This window comes from Lissotriton vulgaris, chromosome 9 (genome assembly GCF_964263255.1).
Source record: "Lissotriton vulgaris chromosome 9, aLisVul1.2, whole genome shotgun sequence".
Taxonomy (NCBI): domain Eukaryota; kingdom Metazoa; phylum Chordata; class Amphibia; order Caudata; family Salamandridae; genus Lissotriton; species Lissotriton vulgaris.
Window position 1 is genome coordinate 1,114,304,255 of NC_141697.1, and position 24,476 is coordinate 1,114,328,730.

General features: G+C 44.7%; 1 protein-coding gene across 2 annotated transcripts in view; it reads right to left on the bottom strand.

Moving 5' to 3' along the window:
- Nucleotides 1–24,476, bottom strand: part of APPL1 (adaptor protein, phosphotyrosine interacting with PH domain and leucine zipper 1) — a 249,693-nt gene that overhangs the window by 54,658 nt on the left and 170,559 nt on the right. The window contains exons 20-21 of one of the 2 annotated variants that reach the window (XM_086939118.1): nucleotides 12,577–12,627; nucleotides 644–733 (exon numbers count right to left, since the gene is read on the bottom strand). In XM_086939118.1, coding sequence (XP_086795244.1) covers nucleotides 644–733; nucleotides 12,577–12,627 — 141 coding nt within the window. The remainder of the gene's footprint in view (nucleotides 1–643; nucleotides 734–12,576; nucleotides 12,628–24,476) is intronic. The other variant, XM_086939119.1, reaches the window with a different exon arrangement.

Below are 24,476 nucleotides of genomic sequence, written 5' to 3' on the forward strand. Positions count from 1 at the left end.
TGGCCGGGATACAGCTATCCAGGCCTGCCGTCAGCCATTTCTGGACACACAGATTAGCTGCATCTACATCAGATGGAAGCTGGGGCCTATGCTTGACAAGCCAAGCAGAAAAGAGATCCGGATCCAACTTATGCCATGGGCGTTTAAGGACCTTGGCTGGACAGATCACATCGGCTTTGCCTTGTAGCTGCAAACAAATGACACCATAAAATGATCGGTCCAGGCTAGTGGCATTGGCAGATGGACTAAAAGAGGACTCAAGTTGGAAAAGATAGGGTCCAGCAAGTGGCCTGCCACATGAGTACCTTCGAGCACATGCTGCAGCAGCTGGAAGGCCTCCAGATCTGCCAGAAAACTGGCGATCTCCGCTTTCCCCCCATTCTCTAGGTGAAGATTCAGGTAGCCAAGAATGGTAAAATTTGCCGCCTTATCAGCCAAATTTCCTACTTTGCCCAATAAGTCTTCACTAAACAAACTTGATGGACCAGGCGGACTGTCCATTCCAAAGCCACCCAATTTCTTTCTCCTGCTTGGATCTAAGAGCAACAACTAGTGTCTGTAAAGAAACACTTCAAGACCTGTAAGACCTGGCTATAAAACAAACTTGGGTTTAAACATGAGTACATGAGACTCAATTCAATACCTTTTCAATTTGTTTCTGTTTGCTGATCTCTTTTTGCTGCTTTTCCTTTACCCTCTCAATTTCCTTTTGTTTTTCTGATGCCTTACGGTCCTACACAAAAATATACAAAAAGAATGAATCAGAATTTGTTTGACAAGGGAGACCTTACAACAGACTAACCTATATACTGATACTTGGATAGTTAGCTGCAAACAGGCAACATATTGCATTTCTCTAAGATCATCAGCCAATAGAGAAACATTAGCTGTACATACCATGCTTCTTGGGTGCATTAAAAGGTTGTTTTCCAAAATAAGACAGGTTTGTTTAACTTAAAATGTGTAGAATGGTCATCGCTCTTCTTATACTCTTGTGAAGTGCATATGCCTCAAATGATGTCCAATTCCACAATTAATATTGTGCTAATGGGTTGCTTATTGCATTTGTAAGTGGCAGTTAGATAGACTTTGGCCCATGTTTACTTCATCTGTATGGGACAGAGAACATGGCCTGCAGACATTGCATTCAAGCAACACTCGGACACAACTTTGACTGTGTTTGGTATACAGTTAATAGGTCTACCAGTTTAATACACAAAGCATGACCTGCAGCCACTGGAAGTGGACGGTATTTAGAATTTGGTAGTGGTGCAAACAGGGTAGGGCCTAAAGTGTTCCACTGCATGTATGTAAAAAATAGGTATATCTGTTAGGAAAAGAGGAGGTGGCTGGGTACAGATGGCAAAAGGAGGCAATAAGAGAATGACATTAACACCATCATTGCTGCAGCAATTCCCCTGCTGTGCTGAAGAACTCAGAAAACAATGCAATCATGGCGAGCTAAGCTCGTCATGAGCGTACGAGAGGTGTACCTCATGACGAGCTCAGCTCGTCATGAGCATCGAAGGGGTTAAGCAGAGATGGCCAACACCCAGGCTAGGACACACGTTGCAGACCACAGTTGATGTGCAAACTCAAGTGAAAACCTGCTCGTCTATGCCATGCTATCCACACCATGGAACACAAAATTCAAACAGCAGACATCAAATAATAAGGCAGAAGAAGCTATAGTGTTGCTCCCAGTTGCAGGAGGAAGTTACTTTGTTCAAGAAAATCCATGTATCCTGTAGTAAGCCTAGGACAAAAACCAAGACTACTCCGTATATAACAATTGTGAAGGAAGCACTAAAAAAAAGCAGGCACCTCCTAAACACAACAAAGTTCCTATTAAACAGGGTTTGGATAAATGCAAGTTAAAACTTCATTAAGGAGAATAAAGGCAACATTGGACACAACATTGATAGCAAAGATGTCTTTGCCAACTCCTAAACAACACAACTGTGCGACAGACCACAGCAGGCCATCTTAGACACCTCTCTCCACGGTGAATCTCTCAACCACCTCAGCTCAAGAAACTCAGAGTATATAAAGGCAACATTATACCAACATCAATAGTGAAATCCATTTATGGCCAGAACAAAACCTCTCCTCAACAGGATCAACATAATCATCAATAAACTTTAAAACTACAAACTAAACTACATTCAAGGCATCTTCTCCAACCTACTCAAGACTCAACAAACATTGTGGCTCCAAAAGAAACCAGAATAGACTTTACCAACATGGCCAATTACTGCAAAATCACACATCTAATATCCTAGAGTAATATCATTCGGAGCCCGGTATCGAGGCAAGGAGGGGGCCAGCCAGGACCACAAGCTCCAGTAGCCCTTGCGGCCGTAGCCACTACAATTCGGCGCTCAGAAATGCATAAAGCTGATGGTTGGGCCCGTAGTGTGGCAGCCCGCTTTTGGGGCATTGAGGGGGGCCAGCCAGGACCACAATCCCCAGCAGCTGTAGCCACCACCTTCTGGCGCCCGGAGGTGCATAAAGCTGACGGTCGGGCCCCGCAGCGCAGGAGCCTGTTATCGAGGCAAGGAGGGGGGACAGCCAAGACCACAAGCCCCAGCAGCCCTTGCGGATGTAGCCGCTACCATCCAGCGCCCGGAGGCGCATAAAGCTGACGGTTGGGCCCCCAGTGAGAGACGCGTGCGGGTGTGCCCGGGCCAGGCCTGTGGGAGCCCGGAGGATCCTGGGCTGGGCCATCTCCCTACCATTTGACTTCCAGGAGGTACACTATCAAAACTTTTCCTTGCCTTTATTTCACTTACCCTTTATTGCTGTTGGGTGCTATAGCTGAGCCCTCTTTGACTGTATGACTGATGGAACCCAGGGACTGTATTCGGGGGGGTACCACTGATAATATGTTTCAATCTTTTTACATGTATACTTTGGGTTCTTTGTTTATTGCACTAGTATATCCCAGCAGTATTTTGTCATAATCATAATCATGGGAAAGAGGAAGGCTACTGAGGGGTCCTCTGTCACAGCTAAAAACCAAAAATTCAAAAAGAATAGCCAAATCTGCTGGTGGGAATAGTGTAATTGCTGTATTGAAAATCTTATTGTTGAGTGTGTGGACCTGCTACATTCTGACTCACCGGTATTGCGGGTCACTTCAACTACTTTGGAATCTACCTCACTGGGTACTCCCACTTTACAACCGCATATACCCAGCATGTTCGAAAAGGCAGTGACACAGCCTACAAACATGGTTGTAACACAGAGAAAATCTATTAGTCCAGAAGCAACAGCATGATCTCACTCACCTACCATAGCTGACATTGTCCATTGCAGCAATCGATTCTCTCCATTATCGAACATAACTGATGACCTTACTGATGTTCTAATAATTCCTGTTCCACCTCCTAATCCCACCCTGGAGATTATGCTACCTGAACCCTCGCCTCAATCAAGTAGGGAATGTATTGTTTTAATCAATTAGTTAAGAACCGAGGTGGGAGAGTTCAAACCTGTCATATCTAGGCTGGTTTTTACAATAAGTAAGTTAAAGTGTGAACAAGATACAGACACCTCTACTATGCTAAACAGCCAACCTACAGAGACTACACAGACCATCCAAAAGTTTGAAGCACAACAGTCTGTATCCCCACCTCTTGCCTCCTACCCACAGGGGACCTATGGAGCAAAAGAGGCAGAAAGTAGGAATTGCAGGTCCCTAAAATGCCAGTCAAACCCTCAGTATCCCCTGTACTCCCAGCACAATACTAGAGTTAACACCTTGCAACAGCGGAGTAACAGTACCCAGAGCAACTTTATATTGCCTAACTTTCACCAGATGCAGGCCCCAAATTCTTTAAGGATTCCTAACCCTCTGCACGCTACTACCAGCAGAGGGTGGAATTACATGCCTACCTATTGCTCTAGAAGCAGGCCAACTGATTTAAAAAACAAGTTTGCTTTGATAGTGGTACCCAAATTGCAGCCCTATGTAAAGTTTGAATCTGAAGATTCCCTTATAAATAAAACCACCCACTGGATCTGGCATACTAGAGGTTGCTGCTCGATTATCAGAGAGGACATCCTCTGTGCCCAAAGGAGCGCCCCCAAGAACTCAATGTTCGACACAACAGAACTAACCTTAAAAGACGCTAGGATGGTGGATGATTTAGTGGCACTATATATTAGGACAAATCCTTTAAATAACTCCCACATCAGATTTAAGTATTGCAGACGAGGAACTGACATATTACGGGGTTCTATACTAAGGAAGGGGCCCTTATCCCCATTGCGAGATGTGGATTGACTCAGTAATATTAATAGTTCTTCCCTCCCCATCCCTGAATCGCTCCATGTAAAACTTTTGAAAGTCAGTCATACTGTTGAGCTATCCACTACTAACTTGTATCCTGTAGTAAAAATAAGTAAGCATTATTGGCGCAGCAACGGCTGTGCTCCCACTGCCAATTGCAAAAGACACAAAATTGATGGACGGAATGCAGAAAAAAATCAAAACATTCACCCCCAGTCAAGAGATCACAGAGTCCGGTTTTGGGTGACCCGTCAAGGCAGCTGGATCGTCAGGCGCATTGTATTTCTTATCATGACGCGGTAGTACAGGGGCCACCGTTGCTGGATTCTTCATCGCCTTAAAGTCTTCCTCCCACACATGCTGCACTATCGGAATGGATCTTGTAGACTTCCTATAAGGTTCCTTGAAATCGTACAAGAAACACTCAGTGGCCACCGCTGGCATTGCCAACTTAAATCTGCCAGTAGCTCTTTCCATTAACTGATGGAATCCGCCTATATCCGCCGGAGGGGAATCCACAGTGTCCGGACATGGAGATGGAGGGTCCGGAATGATGTATTCATCCCATTCCGTAGCTTGAGCACCATCGCCTGAATCATGATCCTCATCCGAGGAATAATCAAGGGTGTCTACTGGCCTGAAAGGCTCTTCTGGCATTGATGTCTGTAATTGAGGAGACACCTGAGCTGGTACCTCAGGAACAGCTGTTGAGGTGGATGCCGTGACAGGAACGGCTTGCACAACTGGAGCCGGAGCAGGCTTTGCTGCTCTATATTTGTAATCCTGTAGCATCTTGTGTAGATCTTGCAAGAAAGAAGACGGAAGCAAAACCATGCCCTGATCTGAATACTGATGTGGTTGGGCAGAATGATGGTGATTATGATAATCACCCTCTTGGTCATAACCTTCTTCTGAATCCGTTTCCTACCATTTTACCAGAAGTTGAGAAGGACTGTCAGCATAGTCATATGAGTCCTGATCCTACTCCCCTGACTCATCCTCATCCAACAGTAGCGCTGGCAGAAAGGGGGTTACCCTTCTCGGAGAAGTCATGTCCGGCGTAATTCTGGTCATTGAGATAGTGATTCTCTTCCCCAATGCCAAAATCGTCGACGGTCCCGTCGACGATGGAACTGAAAGCGCAGCCGCCGTCGGCTTCATCGACGGAATACGCTTCGTCGACACTAAAACACTCGACGACAAGATAGGTGTCGTCGTCGCTGCCGTCGACGAGACTGTCGACATCCCCGCCGTTGACGTTGTCAATGTTGTTGTCGCCGACGCTCTCGTCGACGACACTGTCGTCGTCGCCACAGTCGACGAACTTCTCGTCGCCGCCATCATCGTCGACGTGGTCGTCGACTTCATCGTCGACGTTGTCGTCGACGGTATCCTCGTCGACGACTCCTTCGTCAACGCTGTTGTAGCCGTCGTCGACGATCCTGCCTTCGTCGACGATCCTGTCGTCGTCGGTTGTCCCGCCGACAAGCCCGTCGACGGAACCAGTGTCAGCTTAAGCTTCTTTTTCTTCGTCGACGGAGCCTCCGTCGACGACGACCTGGAACTCCTGTCAGACTTGACGGAACCAGTGTCAGCTTAAGCTTCTTTTTCTTCGTCGACGGAGCCTCCGTCGACGACGCCTTCATCGACGACGACCTGGAACTCCTGTCAGACTTTCCCGAAGATGGGGAAGAGGGTTTTCTGAAGGCAAGATCAGTCTTCAAACCCTTAGAAGGCGTAGATGGTCCCACCCTCTCCTTTTCACCACGGTGAGGAGATTCGCCTGGACCTTGGCTCTCATACTCTCTGGGGGTCTTTTTTGAGGCCTTCACAAAAGGAGAATGGGAACCCCTACCCCTTTTGACTGAGCTTCTTGATGAAGACTTAGACGCAGAGTCCTCACTGTCACTGGAGACAGTATCCTTCCTGGACTTCAAATTCTGGAGCCATGTCAGAAGCCTACCCTCACGGTCCCGGAGAGTCTTGGTTGAAAAGGTGCAACAGATCTTACAGTCCGCAGCCTTGTGGTCAGGATAGAGGCAATAGATGCTGCAGTCTTTATGCTTATCCTCAATTAAAAGCCTTTTCTTGCCACAGGTGGAGCATGGCTTGAAAAGGGCCTTCTTCTTCTCCTTGTCAGACATCCTGGAAGGATCAGCTAACAACCTGAAGTGAATCTGAAAAGAATTTGAAGAAAAAACCTTGAAGAAACTCTCTGAAGAGTAGAAGTTGAGCAGAGCTCAAAGGAGACTCCCTAGCACAACGTGCTGTAGAAAATCTGAGGCTCTAAGGTTCCTTCAGGAGGGTTCTATGGGGTGAGGCTCTTCTGATTGGCTGACGCCTAAGTTTGGTCTCTTTTACAAAAAAAGGGTGATATGCTACAAAACGGAATGAGGCCTAGGCCTTTTTCTTTCTCTTTTGTACCTACTGCTATGTTATTTTTGTTACCGAGACTCCCATTCCGACGACGGGAAATGATACAAAAGCATGGCAATCTATGAAAGTTCCAATACTGGGGCAACTGAGTTAAATCCATCATTCTTTTTCTCACCATGCCACCCCAGTTTAGACCAGGCCATATTCAAATCAGTCTTGACACTGTGCCTCATGGGAACAGTCCAGCCCAAACTGCCAAGCTAAGTTCTTCCTGGACCGGAAACAAGCATCCTAGGAATGGTTTCGGAGTTTCACCCCTCTTCAGCCAGGATAGCTTGATTCCAGTGGCACAGTGAGCCCAGGACCCACAACTAGGCATACCTGGCGGACTTAGGGCGAGAAAGCAAAGGACACACGATTGATGGACAGAATGCAGAACAAATCAAAACATTCACCCCCAGTCAAGAGATCTGGGTTAAATCCATCATGCTTCACATACCCGATCTACTGATTCAATCACTGATAATATGTGGTCTATTGATTTATAGACCCATAGACGTTTGCCCATACCCAGTAATGAGGCAAATAATAGACTAACCCTAATCTCCTGGAACCTGGCGTGGATACACTCAAAATTACAAGACCCTGAATGGCATTCCTTTATAGGCAATAATGATATCTGCATTTTCCAGGAGACTTCGGCTGTGGTCAGGGTACATTTAAATGGCTACACGACTTATAGTGTGGAAGTTAATGTGCCAAAAAAATCAGGTAGCGCCAGCGGGGACAGATAACTCTTGTGAGAAATACTCTAGCTTGCAAGTACAAATGGTTGGCAATAAATTCACAAGATATACTGGGGATCCAGCTTACTTTTCCAACAGGCCTGAACTTGACTGTGTTTAATGTCTACGCTAGGTCTGAACCTTATAGTTGTGAGTCCCCAGTATTATCGTTGTGAGATGATTTGGTGGGAGTGCATCAAAGCAACTCTAAAATCCTAGTAGCTGGGGACTTCAATGCTGCTTTTGAACCTTCTCCCCTACTAAGTACCTAACTAGAGTAGGAAAATGAGACATAGGGCATTCCTAATCTCGGAACGACTAAATGATGCCATGGTCTAAGCTCCGTTTCCCTGCAGATTGTATCACTGGTTACAGGAAGGAGCTTGAGTGCATGCAACGGGAGGACAGCATCAGACATAAATAGGCAAGCCACTTTCAAATGGGGTGCCAGCACTAGTGTCATCGATTATATTCTAGTTGACGTTAGAATCTGGTCACAAGTTGTGGATATGTAATTTGCCCCGAGAACAATCACAGCCCCTTGCTGCTAAAAATGATGGGCACTCACTCGCTTCCCTGCCCTCCAATTATAGACCCATCAGCCTGATTGATAATCTACAAAAGATCTTTGCAAGACACGTTCTAGACAAACTTCAATTCTTGATAGAAGAGAAGGTGATACTGCCTCCGTACAAAGCAGGCTTTCGCTCCAAAACAAGCACATGCGACCAGGCTTTTAGATTTACCCTATCAACTTGGAAATATCTACTACTGAAGAACAATAACTTTACGTAGCATTTGTCGAATTAAGATCCACGTTAGACTTAGTACTGCGCGAAATGCTTGGGAGAACTATGCTCGATCCAGGGACTCCTATTGGTTTGGTGACCCTGAAAGGTAGACTTCAAGAGGACAACTATGCCCAGGTTAGATGGGGAAGAAATGGTGAACTAACATGATACCCATACAGTGTGGGGTGCGCCAGGGGGGCATGCTCGCTCCCACACTATTTTCCTTCTTCATTAATGATGCAGCCAAAAGATTATTGGACTGCAGGAATGACTCTCACGTTATGAATGGCACGAAAGTCCCAATCCTGCTTTTTGCAGACAATTCTTTACTTATTTCCGCATCTCCAATGGGCCTACAAACGCTAGTGGACAAGTTTCTAGATTTCTGCAAGGACAGAACTAATTGTTGCCAAAACCAAATTTATGGTGTTCGGAAAAGTGAACGGGAAATTACGTGAGGTCAGGATTGCATGCGAACAGCAGGAGAGGTTGAAAAAACATGACTACCTTGGGATAAGATTAAGCAACACACTTGGCTGGGAACAACAATTAGGTAAGAGTTACCTCATCATTTGCCACAGGTCAATGTCAATACTGAAATATTCATACATCCGATCGCTAACCCCAGCACTAGAAGTGTATTAAGCTAAAGCCTACAGTGAAGCTTTGTACGGAGCAGAGATATGGGGGCATACTAATACAAATAAATTGACGACATCCGAAAACATCTTTGCCAGATCCCTTATCTCGGTACCAATCAATACCCCTCTGATCCCATTGTTTTTAGGTCTGGGGATAAAAAGAATAGGTGATATGGCCTCACTGAAACCCCTAATGTACTGGCTTGTGGACAGATTTTGATGATCAGTGGTAGCAAAAAACTACCCTGGTTCAAACATGTTGCAAGCTGGTATAAATAACTTGGTATGTCGGATTTATGGGAACACCCAGAGAGGGCAACTCAAGAAGAGTTATTGAAGCTTAAGGCCAGATATTGGGTGGTTTTGGGAGAGCGCTATGTCACCAGATCAGCAAATGGCCAATTAACAATACAATTTTTAAGTGCCAAGCCATGCCCCAGTTTTGAAACTTTCCTGGATCAAATCACACACCCCCTTGCCAAAAGTCTATATGTCAGATTTAGGTCTGGCAACCTCTTACTGAGGTTTCCTAGCAATCAGACAGCTTGGCTATTACTAGAACTATGCCCTGACCGTGCTAGAGCACAAGAGACAGAAGAAAACATACTCTTTTTCTGCATTAAATATCAACTGATCCACAGGAGGTGGATACGACCGATCTGTATAAACCTTGGAGCCAGGCAACATAAGGTTGCCTACAGAAATCTAAAAACAGACACATCCGGGCCAATAGTTTTTGCAGTCAGTTGCTTTTTATTCTCCTTTTGGATCAATCGGCAGAAGTTTTTATCTTAGGCTGTGCTGGCTGTTACTATTAGAGCTGAATTTTTGTGATTATGAAACGTTAGTTATTGGACTAAATGAATTGTGTATTGTATATAAGATTTTACTCCGATACTTTTTAAGTGGTGTGTCTCTTAACTGTAAGGCTGTTAACTGGTAGCCGGCCAATTTGAACGTTTTTAACGTTTTATTGTTGTTCTTTTTGACTGTACATTTTATAAGCAATTCAAGAATCCTTCTCTTGTTTTAGATTTTAAAAATCTTGGATTTATTTGTATATCTTGATGGTTTTAAGCAAAACAACTGAATAAAGTTATTCAACAACAAGATCACTCAAAGGGCAATTGCATCTCAACTCCAAATTAAAATCAGAAGCAACTATCTCCTCCAACACTACCAGCCGGTATTTAAAATCCAAAGAGGCACACAGGAACCAGCACTATCCATGTAGGTGACAATATACTGCACATCACTGAAAATACATATGATGGCAATTGATGTTTTCTCATTCTTTGGGATGCCTGCACTCTTCAACACGCTCATATTCAAACTAACTTGTACACTCTCCACAAAAATGAGCTTAAAAAGGAGGGCCTTTCAAGAAATCACATCCTACCCAATTAACTAATCCCACTTTGCATAGATAAGCACCTGCACACCCAACTGGAACATGCAGAGCCCACCAATGATGCATCCTATCTATAGTAACCTTTAACCTCACATACAAATCCTAAGAGTACTCCTAGGTGACAAGAACAACAAACTCCTTCATAAAGCAACAAAATCACCTGTCTCCAATATTTTTATTACCATCTAGGCCAGGATGTTTAACTAGTTCTTGAAAATAATGCCTCTGAAACAGAGTTTGTGCTACTCTTCAGCAACAACCACGTAGGTAGGAATGTCTTTCAGTGAATAACCAATGAGTCCACTTTTCTAAAAGAGCGAGAGATAGTGCGTGTGTGTGTTATAAAGTCTGAAAACATTCCATACATTTCTACAGAGTTGCCTGAGTGGATTTCTATCTAAACCACAAACTGTATTAATGTAATTCAAAATGTAATGATAAATTACCATTCTGTATGCGAAAAGTTCTCTAAAACATTTAACAGAATGTATTATATTTCTCACAAATTCTAAATTGTAATCAATGTAATTCAATAGTTTATTCAAAATACCCAAATCCCTAAGATTGTAATTTGATCCCATTCTCAACTTCAGAAAAAAACTGCTAAAAAAAAGACATAAACCGTCTGGCACTAAATTATCTTATGCCACATATTGAAATCTTCCTGAAGCAGACTTCTGAACAGACTAACAAACCCTGCTCTGATCACACCTCAATGATAGCAAAGCCTTCATCACCAAAATCACATTTAGACCCTTCCCTGCTCCCTGCCCTCGACTAGAGGAGGCATCTATCAAAGTTCTCTGGAAATCTGACAGAATCTCACCCATCCTCCAAAAACCCCAGTGGTTTCCTATACAAGTCCACATTACCTAAAATATCTACCATCACTTACAAAGCGGTAAACTTGAGTACTCCACAGTATGTGGTAAGATCAGTGGTGAAGTACGTAACATTAGCAGCAGCAACTTGATCAGGCTTGAGACACAAAAATGCAAGAAGGAGAAGACACAAAGCACTCTCTTCCTACACTTCTAGGATCAGCAATTCTTCTCTCACAGTCATTCGGCAAGATCCCTCACTTCTTCCCTTCAGTAAGGAGCTTCTCCTTGTCAAGCATTGCAAAGCAGCACCTGGTCAAAGTACAACCCTCAGCTTCATAAACCCCTGATGACAATCCCGCTTGTCACATCTGCATTCCTCTTGCATTCTCCTTCTCTACACTTCTACACTGTATTCCCAACTTTGCACAGTGCTCGAAGGCTTTTTAGCCTGGTGGACTCTGAGTTACTTGAGTCATGAGTCTTGTTGGTCAGCTGTCTTTAGGGCTTGAAACTCAAACTAGAGCAGTGCGAAGAGATAACCAGTCTTTCAGTCCCTTGGGTTTGGAAATAAATAACCTAAGGAGAGAAGGAAGTTTCCTATTCAGAGTGGACACTGAAGCTGGCCCAGACAGGAGAATTTGGTTCTAGTGGCATAGTTGCTAACCTTGCTTCCTGGAGAGGAGAGTCATATTACATCCTGCTTTCTCGATGTAGGTTTAAATAGCACTCAGACGCACAATAATGCTCTACATGCAGCAGCCCATGTTTGACATTGTCCTTCTGGAAAATCAAGGGCCAGATGTTCGAAAGCCTAGTCACAAAAAACTGGTAGCAAATTGCAAACAATATTTTTGCAACCAGTAAAGACATTTAAGAACCAACCTATCTATTAATACGTAGGTTCTTAAAAATCAGAATTGTAGTAAGACGTAATCCAACCTACATCCTGTATTTTGATATGGTAAGTTACAAAGTGCGACTGACTATGATAGCAGGTCATCACCAAGATGGTGGCTTGCTACGGCAGGCAACCTCCATGATTGTGATTGGCTTTCTAAAAGGTAAACGTTTTTTTCTAAATGCAGCCTGCGGTCCTTAAAGGAAATGTGACCACTGCTTACTTTTCGACAAACTTTTTTTATGTGTTAAGAAAGGGACCTCAAGTGAGCCCCTGCTTTTTTGCAAATGCATTAAGACCACCTTTGATCTATAGTAAAATATCAATATACTGCAACCGGATTTCAGATGCAAAACACTGATACATTAGATTCGATATCTGTAAGGGATGCTTAGCGACACTCCACTTCCACATACCAAATCGGTATCATTTGCAATTTTATTTTAGAAGGCAGTAAAACTTTTGCATATTTTTATAGCACAGTAATACAATAGGTTTTTTCTTGAATTGTTCACTTAGCCCATTAGGCTGCCAAACAGTATTTCCATTTTCTTACCAGTTCTGAATGAAAAGCGATCTGCTTTGCCAGTCCAACAGAGTCACAAATCTAAAACATACACATTGAAAGCAAAGACATAATCAAATCATTAGAATAACTCAGTAGACTTATTTGATATTTGCAATTAAGTATTTCAATAGGAATTGAATGCACATGGATTCATTAAAAGGACAAAAGCCATTCAGAATGCCTTTTAGAAGATTCTTTTAAAACCAGCTCCCACCTGGAAACAATCTGCAGCAGGAGTAAAATAGCTTGCAAACTTTCATAGGAGGAACAAATCATGTGGGAGAATAGAATCCCAATAGTCATTTTAACAAGTTATTGTCAACACCAAGAGGCTACACGCATAAGAAAATGCAATAATAATACTCTGAGGAAAAGTTGAAAAAGGCTTATTTTTCCAGGATATGTACGACACCACACAGCCTAGATAATGTACACTATTTCTGATAACAAACAACATGATATCTAATAAACATTTATTTTAAGGTGTTCCTCTTCCACTGTAACAAAACACTAAAAAACACTACAAAAAATAAGGTGAGAAGTGAAAATATAAACTGGATGTTAAACGGAACTGTTATTAACAATCATAAAACACTGTAGCATTCCATGTAAAAATGGGTGGGCATACCATAAATCAGGAGGTAATAAAAACAAGAGGAAGTCGACAGCTGAGCTTGTCATGTGGGTGGCGACATGGGTGGAAAGAGGCTCATCACTCACTGTACTCAAATGATGCCTACAACTGAGGCATGTGAAAGTTGGTGCTTAACGTTAAGTGTGCTTCAAGGAGCTTATTTGTTGCTGCTCTGATGTAGGTTAAGCAAAGTAAGGTCAGAGATGTTCAACCCCACGTAAACGATGACTATCTTGGGTAGGCAGAAGAGCATCAGCTGTCAAAAAAGCTGAATCTCTTTGGCTAAGGCTGTATCATAGGATAATTTAAGAGACCCATCTCTCATACCAAACTGTTCATTGGCAGATACTCACTAGAATAACAAAATGGATTCAGAAAGTTACTGAGAACAGGGCATCTGGATTGATCATTAGGTTCCATAGAGAAACAATGAAAAACATGCTAATCCATTCACCGAGAAGCAAATCTTTTCAATGTTGAGACACTGGCCAACAGTAGCTCAGTGGTCCTTGGAACCAATAGATATTTGTGACATAGTTTTCAGTGTGTAGAGAGGGCGGCAGTAGCATATTGTGACTCAACAGTCTTGGACCTAAAGATGTCTTGCAGAAAGCAAGCCACCAAAGTGAGACAACACAAAAAACGCAACAGCTGAAAAATCTTTTCAACTTGAATGTCTGCAACAGAACATCTGGCTGAGAGAAGAGATATGGAAAGCCTGAACCCGAAGGATGTTCGAATTTATGCATCAGCAGTAACTGTGTTCCAAAAATACCATTCGGACAAGAAGACCACATTAACCATATATCACATTATAAAGCAAAAAATAATAAATAAGCAGGGAATTTACAAAGTGCTGCTTATACTAAAACATTCACGTTTCAGGTTAACCCCTAAGCTGGTGAGGCTTCCCCTACCCTATTCTTTAACCAGCTCCGTACTGAACCATTTTTTGTTATTTGGCACCATTTGAGCTTAAGCCTTCATAACGTATTTCCACAAAAGGAATCCAGGTCAAATTTGCATCCTTTTCCCCCACATGTTGCAAATTCCGATTATTACCAGAGTTTGTGGATCTTCAGAGTATAGCAACAACAAAGAAATTTCTTTTTTGAAAAATGTGGAAAAAAGTGCTGGGCAAGAAAGCATACTTTTTTCAAAAATGCATTCACCAAAAGCTTTGCTGTTCAACTTACAGAAACAAACACAATTGCTATTTGTGGTAGAAACAGGAGTGAAAGCTGTAAGTTTACGACACGTAGACTAATTAACAAATTCAGCAAGGGAAAATTTGTATAGGTAGCTTATGATGCTTATGATTTCCTAAAAGAAACTAATTATTGAATCAAAAAATAATGTAAAGAAATAGGAAAAAATATGAAGAGGTGACAACTTTTGCATCTCAAATTTTTTGCCGCAACAGTTGTTTTACAAAAGTAATATGCCTTTACGTTCATCAAACCCTTCAGTTTGCAGGGACATATAGAATTCACTAGTTGTCAAAAAGCATGCAAACCCCAGAGCCAACAACTGAGCTGCAGCATATAAAGATATTTTACTGTGTACTCACCAGGCAGTAATTGATACGGTGAAAATATAATGAATGAAAACCATATGCCTTTTTAAAATGTGTCTAAGGGACTCAGTTTAGGAAAAGTGGCTATTTGTACAATTATGAATTCAAGGTTAGCCAAACTATTATGGGATTCAGAGGGCATTTTGCAAAATGTGTTCTTTCTTGCTAAATGGTAAATATTGCCCTCTCTGTCAGTGTGTTGCTTTTCCCCATCTTCCTGGCACCCCCCACTTTTCCTCCATGTCTTCACTTCATCATCTTTGTGGTTTGAGTACTTGCTCAATCACCTGGTTATCTGTCAGTCTAGCTAAACTGCTCCTATCTAACTCGGAGCAAGTGGTGTCTCCCTACTTCCCCTGCTGACGGTGCTGTTTCCATAACTGTTACCAAGTCTCTGACAAGGAGTGAAATGTCACCGTTGTGTTGGCATTTCAGAAAGGTATATGGTGTTTAAGGTGAGTCCAGATGAAGCCAACCACCTCCACCTATCACTAAATCACTGTCTGGGAAGAGGTGGGTTCTGAGATATCAATTCTAGTACAACACCTCCCCAGATAACACATATGTCCAGTGAAGTTCTTCCCTTAGACAAAAGTTCCAAGACAGTAAAGCAGGGTGGGAAATATCAATGTATATAAATCTTATGATAATTTTACAATATTCTGTATTGTTTACCCTCCTGATGAGTAGCATTGCCACTATGTTGCTCGTTTTACAATAGTTACTACCCACATTGAATGCCCAGGATAAGGTTTTGATTTTAAATGTTAAAAATATATTCCTGGTTTCCTAGTGTTCTTCAGTGTGCCTTTCCATAGTGAAATAGGATTCCACTAATTATCTCTGTAATTTTTCACAAGACTGATCTCTTCCTAATATGCATTGCAGTCAAGTAATGCTCAGTGAGTTGAGTGGTTGTTACAGTTGCTCTGGCTTTCTGCCTTGGGTTAACATATTAAGAAAGTCCTTAGTGCCTGCGGGTCTAGAAAGCCTATCACCAGGCTGTGTTCTGGAAAGAAAATCCAGAAAGCATAAGAATGTCATAGGCCAAATAAAGAGAACCCAATCCTTCTTCCTTTCCGAGTAGTGCTTCAAAGTGGCAAATTCCATTCGGACCTACAAAACTGTAATCTGATGATTCCTAGTATAAGAAAACTGATATAGCTTCTGCTACCCTCTGGAGGCCATTTATCGGTCACTGATAAGTTTGTTAAATGCACACCCACCACTGAAGGGAATTGCTTGCCAATGGGGCATTACTGGTCGGGTTGATGAGATGCTCCTACACAGACCAGGACTAACAATTTCTCACAGATACGCTAACAACTGGAACAATACCAGGTATTTTCCAGGAGATGTTCTTGTAGGAGGAGGAGCATCAGGAAGCACAACAAATAAGCAGAACACAATCAAACTTAAAAGTCTTGAAAGCACAAGCAGTACCAACGTGGAAACAAGCATTTGCAATGCTATAGGTCTCGCATTTGCGAGAGTTTAAGCTATTGGCATTGTAAATGACAATGCCTTTTATTTATCTGTTTTGATAATTAACACATAAATAAAAAGGCACTGTCATTTACAATGCCAATAGCTCAAACTCTTGTAAATGCGAGACTTATTCAAAGAAGTGGGTGTCATTGACCCGGACTGCTTGGAAAGTGAAAGTGCGCATGGCGTGCTGAATGTTGCAGTAAAGCATGTGGTGCCTGCAGTAAGAGAAACTCATTAAAGAAAATAGTGCTTACAGCCTAAATAAGACCTACTGTGTAACAACAGAAGTAAGAGGTTGAATCCTCATGGGAGGTTACAAATGAAGACAAGGCGGTTAAGGAGGGACTGACAAGCCTATTCACGAATCAGAAAACAGCGTTTACAAAAGACAATGACACAAGCCAATGACAGATATGGGCTGAGAGTGAGCGTGGCTTCACCTCCATACACGGATACAGCAAGCCTTGCAGAGCAGCGCATGCGCTGCCCAGGCCGACTTAAAAGCTGTGGAATGCCCCACATCTGTTACCATTGCATGATAACTGCACCCCATAGAATGGGCCACAGTCTCTACAGTTAAAGCCACATTTTAGTTTGCGTTTGGGTGCAACAAGTGCATCACTCACCAGGTATGGATATAGCCTCTTGTGCTCTGGCATACTGTCCACAACGTTTTGCTAGTCCTCATAAAGCATGGATATAAAGGTCCTAAAGACAGGAAGCAGTAGCAGTGTGTAACAGCCAAGTTGCCAGAGGGAAAACTGTGTGAGCCAAAGTGTCAAGTTTCTTGGACTGTCTATAGAGGCTGTAGGAAAGGAATTTGTATTCTGCTTCAAAGACATCAAACGCCCAGAATTTCAGGTGATGGATGGGAGGACTAAACCTATTTGCCACCAGGAGGTAAAGCTATAGCACCTGGCTATCAGCCTTTGGGCTGCTGGGCCTAAAAAGATTTCTCCTGTGCTACAATTATAGTGTCTTGGCATACCTTATTAAAAGAAAATAGGGCTTCACAGAAACTGTAGAAGAGGCGGGCAGATCAACTTATAAATCATATTCATAATCCTCCATGCGTCCATAGCCCTTCTTCTCCATTGCCCAGGTATCTGTATCTAAACCAATAATTTCCTCTAAATATCCTTGGCATAGGGGAGAGGTACACAGTGATGCATCACTGAAGTAAGCCTCGATTTCTTCCCTTGCCATATGGATGATAACTTTTTCACATCCATACATCAGCCAGCTCTGGGCTAGCTTTGTGGGCAGCTTCACAACCTACTTTTGGGTTGCCACAGAGGGATCGCCTGAATTAATGGGGGCATAAGGACAAGACAGTACTTAGGTCAGTTATGACTACACTTCAAGCACTTTGGCTGAACTTGCAGAGAGAGCAGCCAGAGTGAAACCTTTTATCGAGAAAAAGACAAAAAACACAGGATCACATCTAGCCTTCTTTCTGTATTACGCAGTTATTGGCAGCTTTTTAAAAAGGAAAACTTTGATTTGCGTATATATGTATGGCCTATATCATGAAAACCCACCCCAAAATGGGTTTCAGAGCTCTGTACAATCATAGTGGAAGCAGCAGGGATGGAATATAAATAGGATCCACACATGAGCCGAATTTCCAATAAAAGGCAGCGGCTTCAAAGCGCTATACAGCTGCTTTATAGAATCACATTTAGAAGCACATTAACCTAGAGTGCAGGCAAGTTAGAAGGCGCTGAGCACTCGGGCTAGCAGTGAGCAGGTACGACCAGCTGCTGGAAAGGTACAGGATGAGCTAAGTAGAAACAAGCATACAATCTGCTGTCGAACATGTCATGTAGGACGATTTCAAAATGTGTGCTATTTCTTGAAGGTCCACATCAGTAACAACCATGAGTAAGTTTGCACGCTCTGGTCTCAACCGAGAGACACATTACACACAAATAGCTGGGTGTCGGGCTTGCTCCAGTTTCTCATAAAACACCATCATCAGAAACATCTGATTTCACCCAAGGTGTTTGGACAATGTTCAAGTGACACACAGCTTTGGAGCTGGCATCCAAGGATGGGTAAGCCTCATCAGTGCAGAAAAATTAAATGGACGTACAGGTTCATCTCCTGATGTCATAATTAAATCTGAGGCATTGTAACAAAAAGAAACCTTTAATTGGCACCGAAAACAGACAAAACCAGTGGTCACTTCACATAAGTCAATTAAAGACCAAAATGCGCGGAGGAAAGGAGAAACTCTGGGGCAAGGACTGCGTGCCCCATCATACCGCGAACCTGGAGGCTGGTTGATTGATTGTACAGCTGCCCATAATCTGCCCCGTGTTACAAAGTGTTCAAGGTGTCCTGTAGTGCGGGACGTGCGTGGGCCGGGCCTGGGCCTTCTGAACGCACATTTTTTAGAGTTCTTTTATAACCGATAATGAAAGAAAATCATTTTTGGTGAAAAAAAATGTTACCTAAAATCAAACAATTTACGAGGGGAAGCAGTGATTTATCCACGTGTTCTCGTTTCGCTTTGTACCAAATAGCCAGCAAAGTGTAATCTATTTGTGTTCCCTTAGGCTAAGGCTTTGTTTGTTTCATGTGTACATTTCCCGATGCTTATGATGTCACATGAGGGAATACCGTATCTCTCCTGCAAGTTCATGCACTTTAAAGTCACCACATGCCTAAGGTACACACTATATTCAGTAGATATAAACAAAAAAATCATTGCAAGTTACACTTTACCCCTCCTCATCCATTCGCGTAGGACCAGCGGTGGCAAATGCCGCACCCCCTGCTAACTTTCTACTATTCCAATTTCAAAATCTATCCCTTTTTTCCAGGGCACTAGAAGCGCTCCAGCTGGGAAAGTGCAATTTTGCCTGGAGCGCCGTACATGCTTCCATCGTTTCTGGAAGCATCTCTGACACTGGAGATCTCAGTTTCTTAGAAAGAGTTTGAGTCATGCAGACAGCTGACAAGTGATATCCTTATGTTTTGCTGTTAGTCCTTGTAAATTAAGCGAGGTATTGGCACGAAAAGTGCGGCGGGAGCAACTGTAAAGCGTGCGCATATGTTTAAGTGGCAGGAGAGACTGCGTGGCAGAGTGAAAGGAAGGGCAGGGAATAACACCAGGATAGGTGGCAGAATAAAGTGCATGGCACAGGAAGAGGCATGGGTAGACAAAAATATAAGGTTAAGTACCAGGACATGCTGACAGCGCCTATTTTTCGTCCTAGTCCGACCCTGATGAAGAATCATAGCAGTAGAAAGCACTGTAGTAATGCTTACAGTTGCAGAACATATTCACTGTGGGATAGGCTAAGGCGGGGTTTTTTTCAGTTAACAGGCGGCATTAGAATTCCCTTTTAAATAAACATCGAGCTACTGCTGTCTGCAGCGCTCTTGTGGATGAAGTGAATTAGCACAGGACAATACTGCCTTTTCATATAATGGGAATCAACAGGAGAAAACAATCACACAGTGGCATGTGCGCTCCGAATGACAGCGTCTCGGCTGCCGCTTCCGTGAAAAACAGTAATAATGGCAGAAGTAATTAAAGGGAATAGGAGGATGTTTCAGGAAGGCTGCAGCTGGGAGGGTTGGCGCTGATGAGGACAGAGGCCCCTCTTACCTCATTTCTCTTCACTTGTGTTTTTTGACGACTGTCCTGTTTTATCTTCCTTTCAGCTGAGCAGAAATCATGCACGCAGCGCTTCTCCTCCGGGTGCACGCCATCATCGCCCTCACGCGAAGAGGGTTGTGAATGCTGGTATATTTTCTGAAGTTTAAAACCTGTCTATGTCACGTCATATTATGTGATGTTATCGGCATTACATAAAACATTTCAACAGAAAAGTGGGAGGTTAAAAAATGCGCTACGGCTCCGGCGGCGAATGCTTGCAAGAGGTAACAAGCCGTGAGCGTGCACTCTCCCGAACTTCCGGTTTCGGGATGTGAACGCTCACGGCTGTCGTGGGGCGGGACTTGTGTCTTTCGGAGAAGCCCGCGCCCACGGAGTGGATGGCCCAGGGGACTGGTGGCAGCAGAAGGAGTGGCGGCTGAGGCCGCTGATGCGGTAAGTGGGGCTTGGGGGGCTTGGCACGTGTGTGTGTGCGTGCGTGCGTGCGTGCGTGTGTGTGTGTGTGTGCCTGCGTGTGTGTGCGCGCGACTGAGAGAGAGGCATGGCTGACTGACTGAGATGTGCACGGCTCCGGGGGGCGGGGCATGCGCGTCAACGCTGTGAAATCGCCGCGCGTGCCCCTGTCTAAGTCCCTTGAGAGCCGACTTAATCACAATAGGTCTCGAGCGAGACCTAAAAAGGCCCTGAAATATCCCTCTGGCACCGTGAAAGGTTGAATTCCCTGAGTGCCCTTCATTGTTCAGATGCCTGAATTCCCCAAAAAGTGAAAATAGGTAACTTCCTAAAATTCAAGAAAATTATACGGTTGCATACCTCATCCAGGTTAGACAGACTGCTGGACAGAGCATGCATTTTGTAACATAGCATCAAAGCAGAGGAAAACACGGATCACTAAGAAGTGATGAACAGAAATGTGGCAAAATAGCTTAATAGATCATTTGAAAATATAATCTCCCTTTAAAAAGGAGGAGAAATGTTTGCTGCACACCAGCTAGCTTTCCTCTACCAGAACATTTAACATATGTGCCTAAGTAGACATTTTAATAGATGCGTTCAAATCACCTTCATTAAATGCAATAGATCAAAGATGGGCTGCAAGCCAACATCATTCTTCACTAGGACATTGCAAAAATTCAAACGCTTCCCATTCTACATCTGTGGCAGGTAATCTACTGCTCCTTTGAAAAGGAGTTAAATCACCTGACAAAGTAAAATGATATTAAGATGGTAGTTGGAGGCCAGGGGAGAGCTGCTTTTTGGGTAGGAGCAGGCAAGTTGAGAGCAGCAAAAGTCATAACGTCAATGCTCTCAAACTAGTACAAAGTTATCTGTTGTTTCCGCTACACATGTTTTGTGGGTAATGGATTGCTCATTGGCAAAGTTTAGGAACCCAAACATGCCAGGTGAAGTAGATGTGGTTGAGCCACTAGCTGTGTAGTGTCATTACTGCATAAAGGGGTCAATTTAATGAGGGAAGGGGGGGGGGGGATCCATGGTGCTGAAAAGGCTTTAAAGAAAATTCAAATAGTTTAAAAGGCTGCAGGAATGGCTCCTGCAAGGAACTATTCATTAGGGCCTACCAATGGCCTTTGAGCTTTTAGAACGTTTTATGAATTCACCTTGCCTGTCAAATTACCTGTGGTGATCCATGGTTCAGAGTTCGGGGGTATAGCGAAGACAAAAAGTGTTTGCTGCTCTAGTGTTGATTTCATTAAGTTTCCATCAAGCACTGGTGCAGCTCTCTATTTGAAATTTACGCAAGCGCAACTTAGTTACAGTTCATTGTTAGCAGACAAATTTTAGATTTGCCTGGACCCTTATTTCTTGAAATTGGCATAAAAACCACCAGACTTGAGTCAGGAAGCATTCCTCCTCGTTCCATATTATAGTGCGTTGATTTACCATTCTAGCTGGGAAATGAGCATAGATTCATTGCGAAATAAGACAATAATTCCTAAAGACGAAGCTTATCTAATCCTGTAATCCTGTAAATTACAATTTTGATGCAAGACCACTAATGGAACATAGAAATTATGAAAATACAGAAAACCATGAAAATCTTGAGCTTATTGTGAAATCCAAAAAGGACTTAAATTTGACATCAGCTCTGGAACTGATAACCACAGCAAGCAAAATATGGCAACTATTGGGGGGGGGAGGGAAGGGGGGTGGAAATAGGGAAGAGTCAATTAAAAATATGATTGGTCAAATGGACTGCACACTTCTAGATATTGACATAGCCCAAATTAAAGTAAGAAGTAAATTAGGTGCAATAAAATAATCTATGGACCTCCTTAATACTATGCTAAGTATCAATCAATCAATCAATCAATCAAAGACATTTATAGAGCGCACTACTTACCCGGAGGGTCTCAAGGCGCTTGGGGGGGCGGGGGGGGGGGGGGGGGGGGTGCTGCTACTGCTCGAACAGCCAGGTCTTGAGCTTCTTCCTGAAGGAGAGGTGGTCTTGGGTCAGGCGCAGGTCGGTCGGGAGGGAGTTCCAGGTCTTGGCGGCCAGGTAGGAGAAGGACCTTCCTCCTGTTGTCGTTCTTTGGATGCGGGGGACGGCGGCGAGGGCGTGACTGGCTGATCGGAGGTGGCGTTTGGGAGCGTAGAAGTTGATGCGGTTGTTGAGGTAGCTCGGGCCTTGATCGTGTAGGGCTTTGTGTGCGTGGGTGAGGAGACGGAAGGTGATTCTTTTGTTGACGGGGAGCCAATGCAGGTCTCTCAGATGTCCGGAGATGTGGCTGTGTCGTGGGATGTCGAGGATGAGTCTGGCCGAGGCGTTCTGGATCCGCTGGAGTCTCTTCTGGAGCTTGGCGGTGGATCCGGCGTAGAGGGCGTTGCCGTAGTCCAGTCGGCTGGTGACGAGGGCCTGGGTGACCGTCTTCCTGGTCTCGGTGGGGATCCACCGGAAGATCTTCCGTAGCATGCGCAGGGTGTTGAAGCACGACGAGGAGACGGCGTTGACCTGTCTGGTCATGGAGAGGGAGGAGTCCAGGATGAAGCCCAGGTTGCGTGCGTGGTCTGTCGGTTTGGGTGCGGTGCCCAGGGCGGGAAGCCACCAGGAGTCGTCCCAGGCGGAGGGCGAGGAGCCCAGGATGAGGACTTCCGTCTTGTCCGAGTTCAGTTTCAGGCGGCTGGTTGTCATCCACTCGGCTACGTCTTTCATCCCTTCGTGAAGGTTGGCTCTGGCGGCGGCGGGGTGGTCGTTGGTCAGGGAGAGGATCAGCTGGGTGTCGTCGGCGTAGGAGATGATGTTGAGGTTGTGTTGGCGTGCGATGGCCGCGAGGGGGCTCATGTAGACGTTGAAGAGGGTGGGGCTCAGCGAAGATCCTTGAGGGACGCCGCAGATGATTTTGGTGGCCTCTGACTTGTACGGTGGTAGTCGGACTCTCTGTGTTCTTCCGTCGAGGAAGGAGATGATCCATTCCAGTGCCTTCTCCTGGATTCCGACGTTGCTGAGGCGCTGCACTAGGGTGCGGTGGCAGACAGTGTCGAATGCCGCGGAGAGGTCTAGGAGGATGAGGGCCGCTGTTTCTCCGTTGTCCATCAGGGCTCGGATGTCGTCGGTGGCAGCGATGAGGGCGGTCTCGGTGCTGTGGTTGGCTCGGAAGCCAGACTGTGAGGGGTCGAGGGATCCATTCGTCTCGAGGAAGGCGGCCAGCTGTTTGTTGACGGTCTTCTCGATGACTTTGGCTGGAAACCGGAGGAGCGAGATGGGGCGGTAATTCTTGAGTTCGGTGGGGTCCGCTGTTGGTTTCTTTAGTAGAGCGCTGAGTTCGGCGTGCTTCCAGCTCTCCGGGAAGGTGGCGGTGTCGAAGGAGTTGTTGATGATGTCCCGCAAGTGGGGTTCGATGACAGCGTCGGCCTTGTTGAAGACGTGGTGAGGGCAGGGGTCGGTCGGAGATCCGGAGTGGATGGAGTTCATCATGCGGACGGTGTCTTCGATGCTGATCGGAGTCCAGGCGCGGAGGGTGGTGGTGGGGGGCGTTGGTGCGGTCGTGGCGTGCGTCGGTTGAGTGCTGAAGCTGCTGTGTATGTCCGCGATCTTGTTGTGGAAGTAGGAGGCGAGGGAGTTGCAGAGGTCTTGCGAAGGGGTGATGTCGTTGTTTCCGGCGTTGGGGTTGGAGAGCTCTTTCACGATGTTGAAGAGTTCCTTGCAGTTGTGTGCGTTGTTGTCCAGCCTGTCCTTGAATACAGTTTTCTTGGTGGAGCGGATCAGTTGGTGGTGCTTCCGGGTGGCAAGCTTGAGGGTGGTCATGTTGTCCGGTGTTGGTTCCCTTCTCCAGGCTTTCTCGAGGGCTCAGCAGTTCTTCTTGGAGCTCTTGAGTTCGTCGGTGAACCATGGGGCCTTCTTGCTGCCGGGTCTGCTGGGCGGGGTCCTCAGTGGGGCGAGTTCGTCCGCGCAGTTGCTGATCCACTTCGTGAGGTTGTCGGCGGCCTGGCTGGGGTTCGCTGAGCTGGCGGGAGGGTGCTGGCTCAGGGAAGCGGCGAGCTGGTCGGCTGTGATCTTGTTCCAGCTTCTTCGAGCAACCTGTTGCTGGTGGTGGTGGATC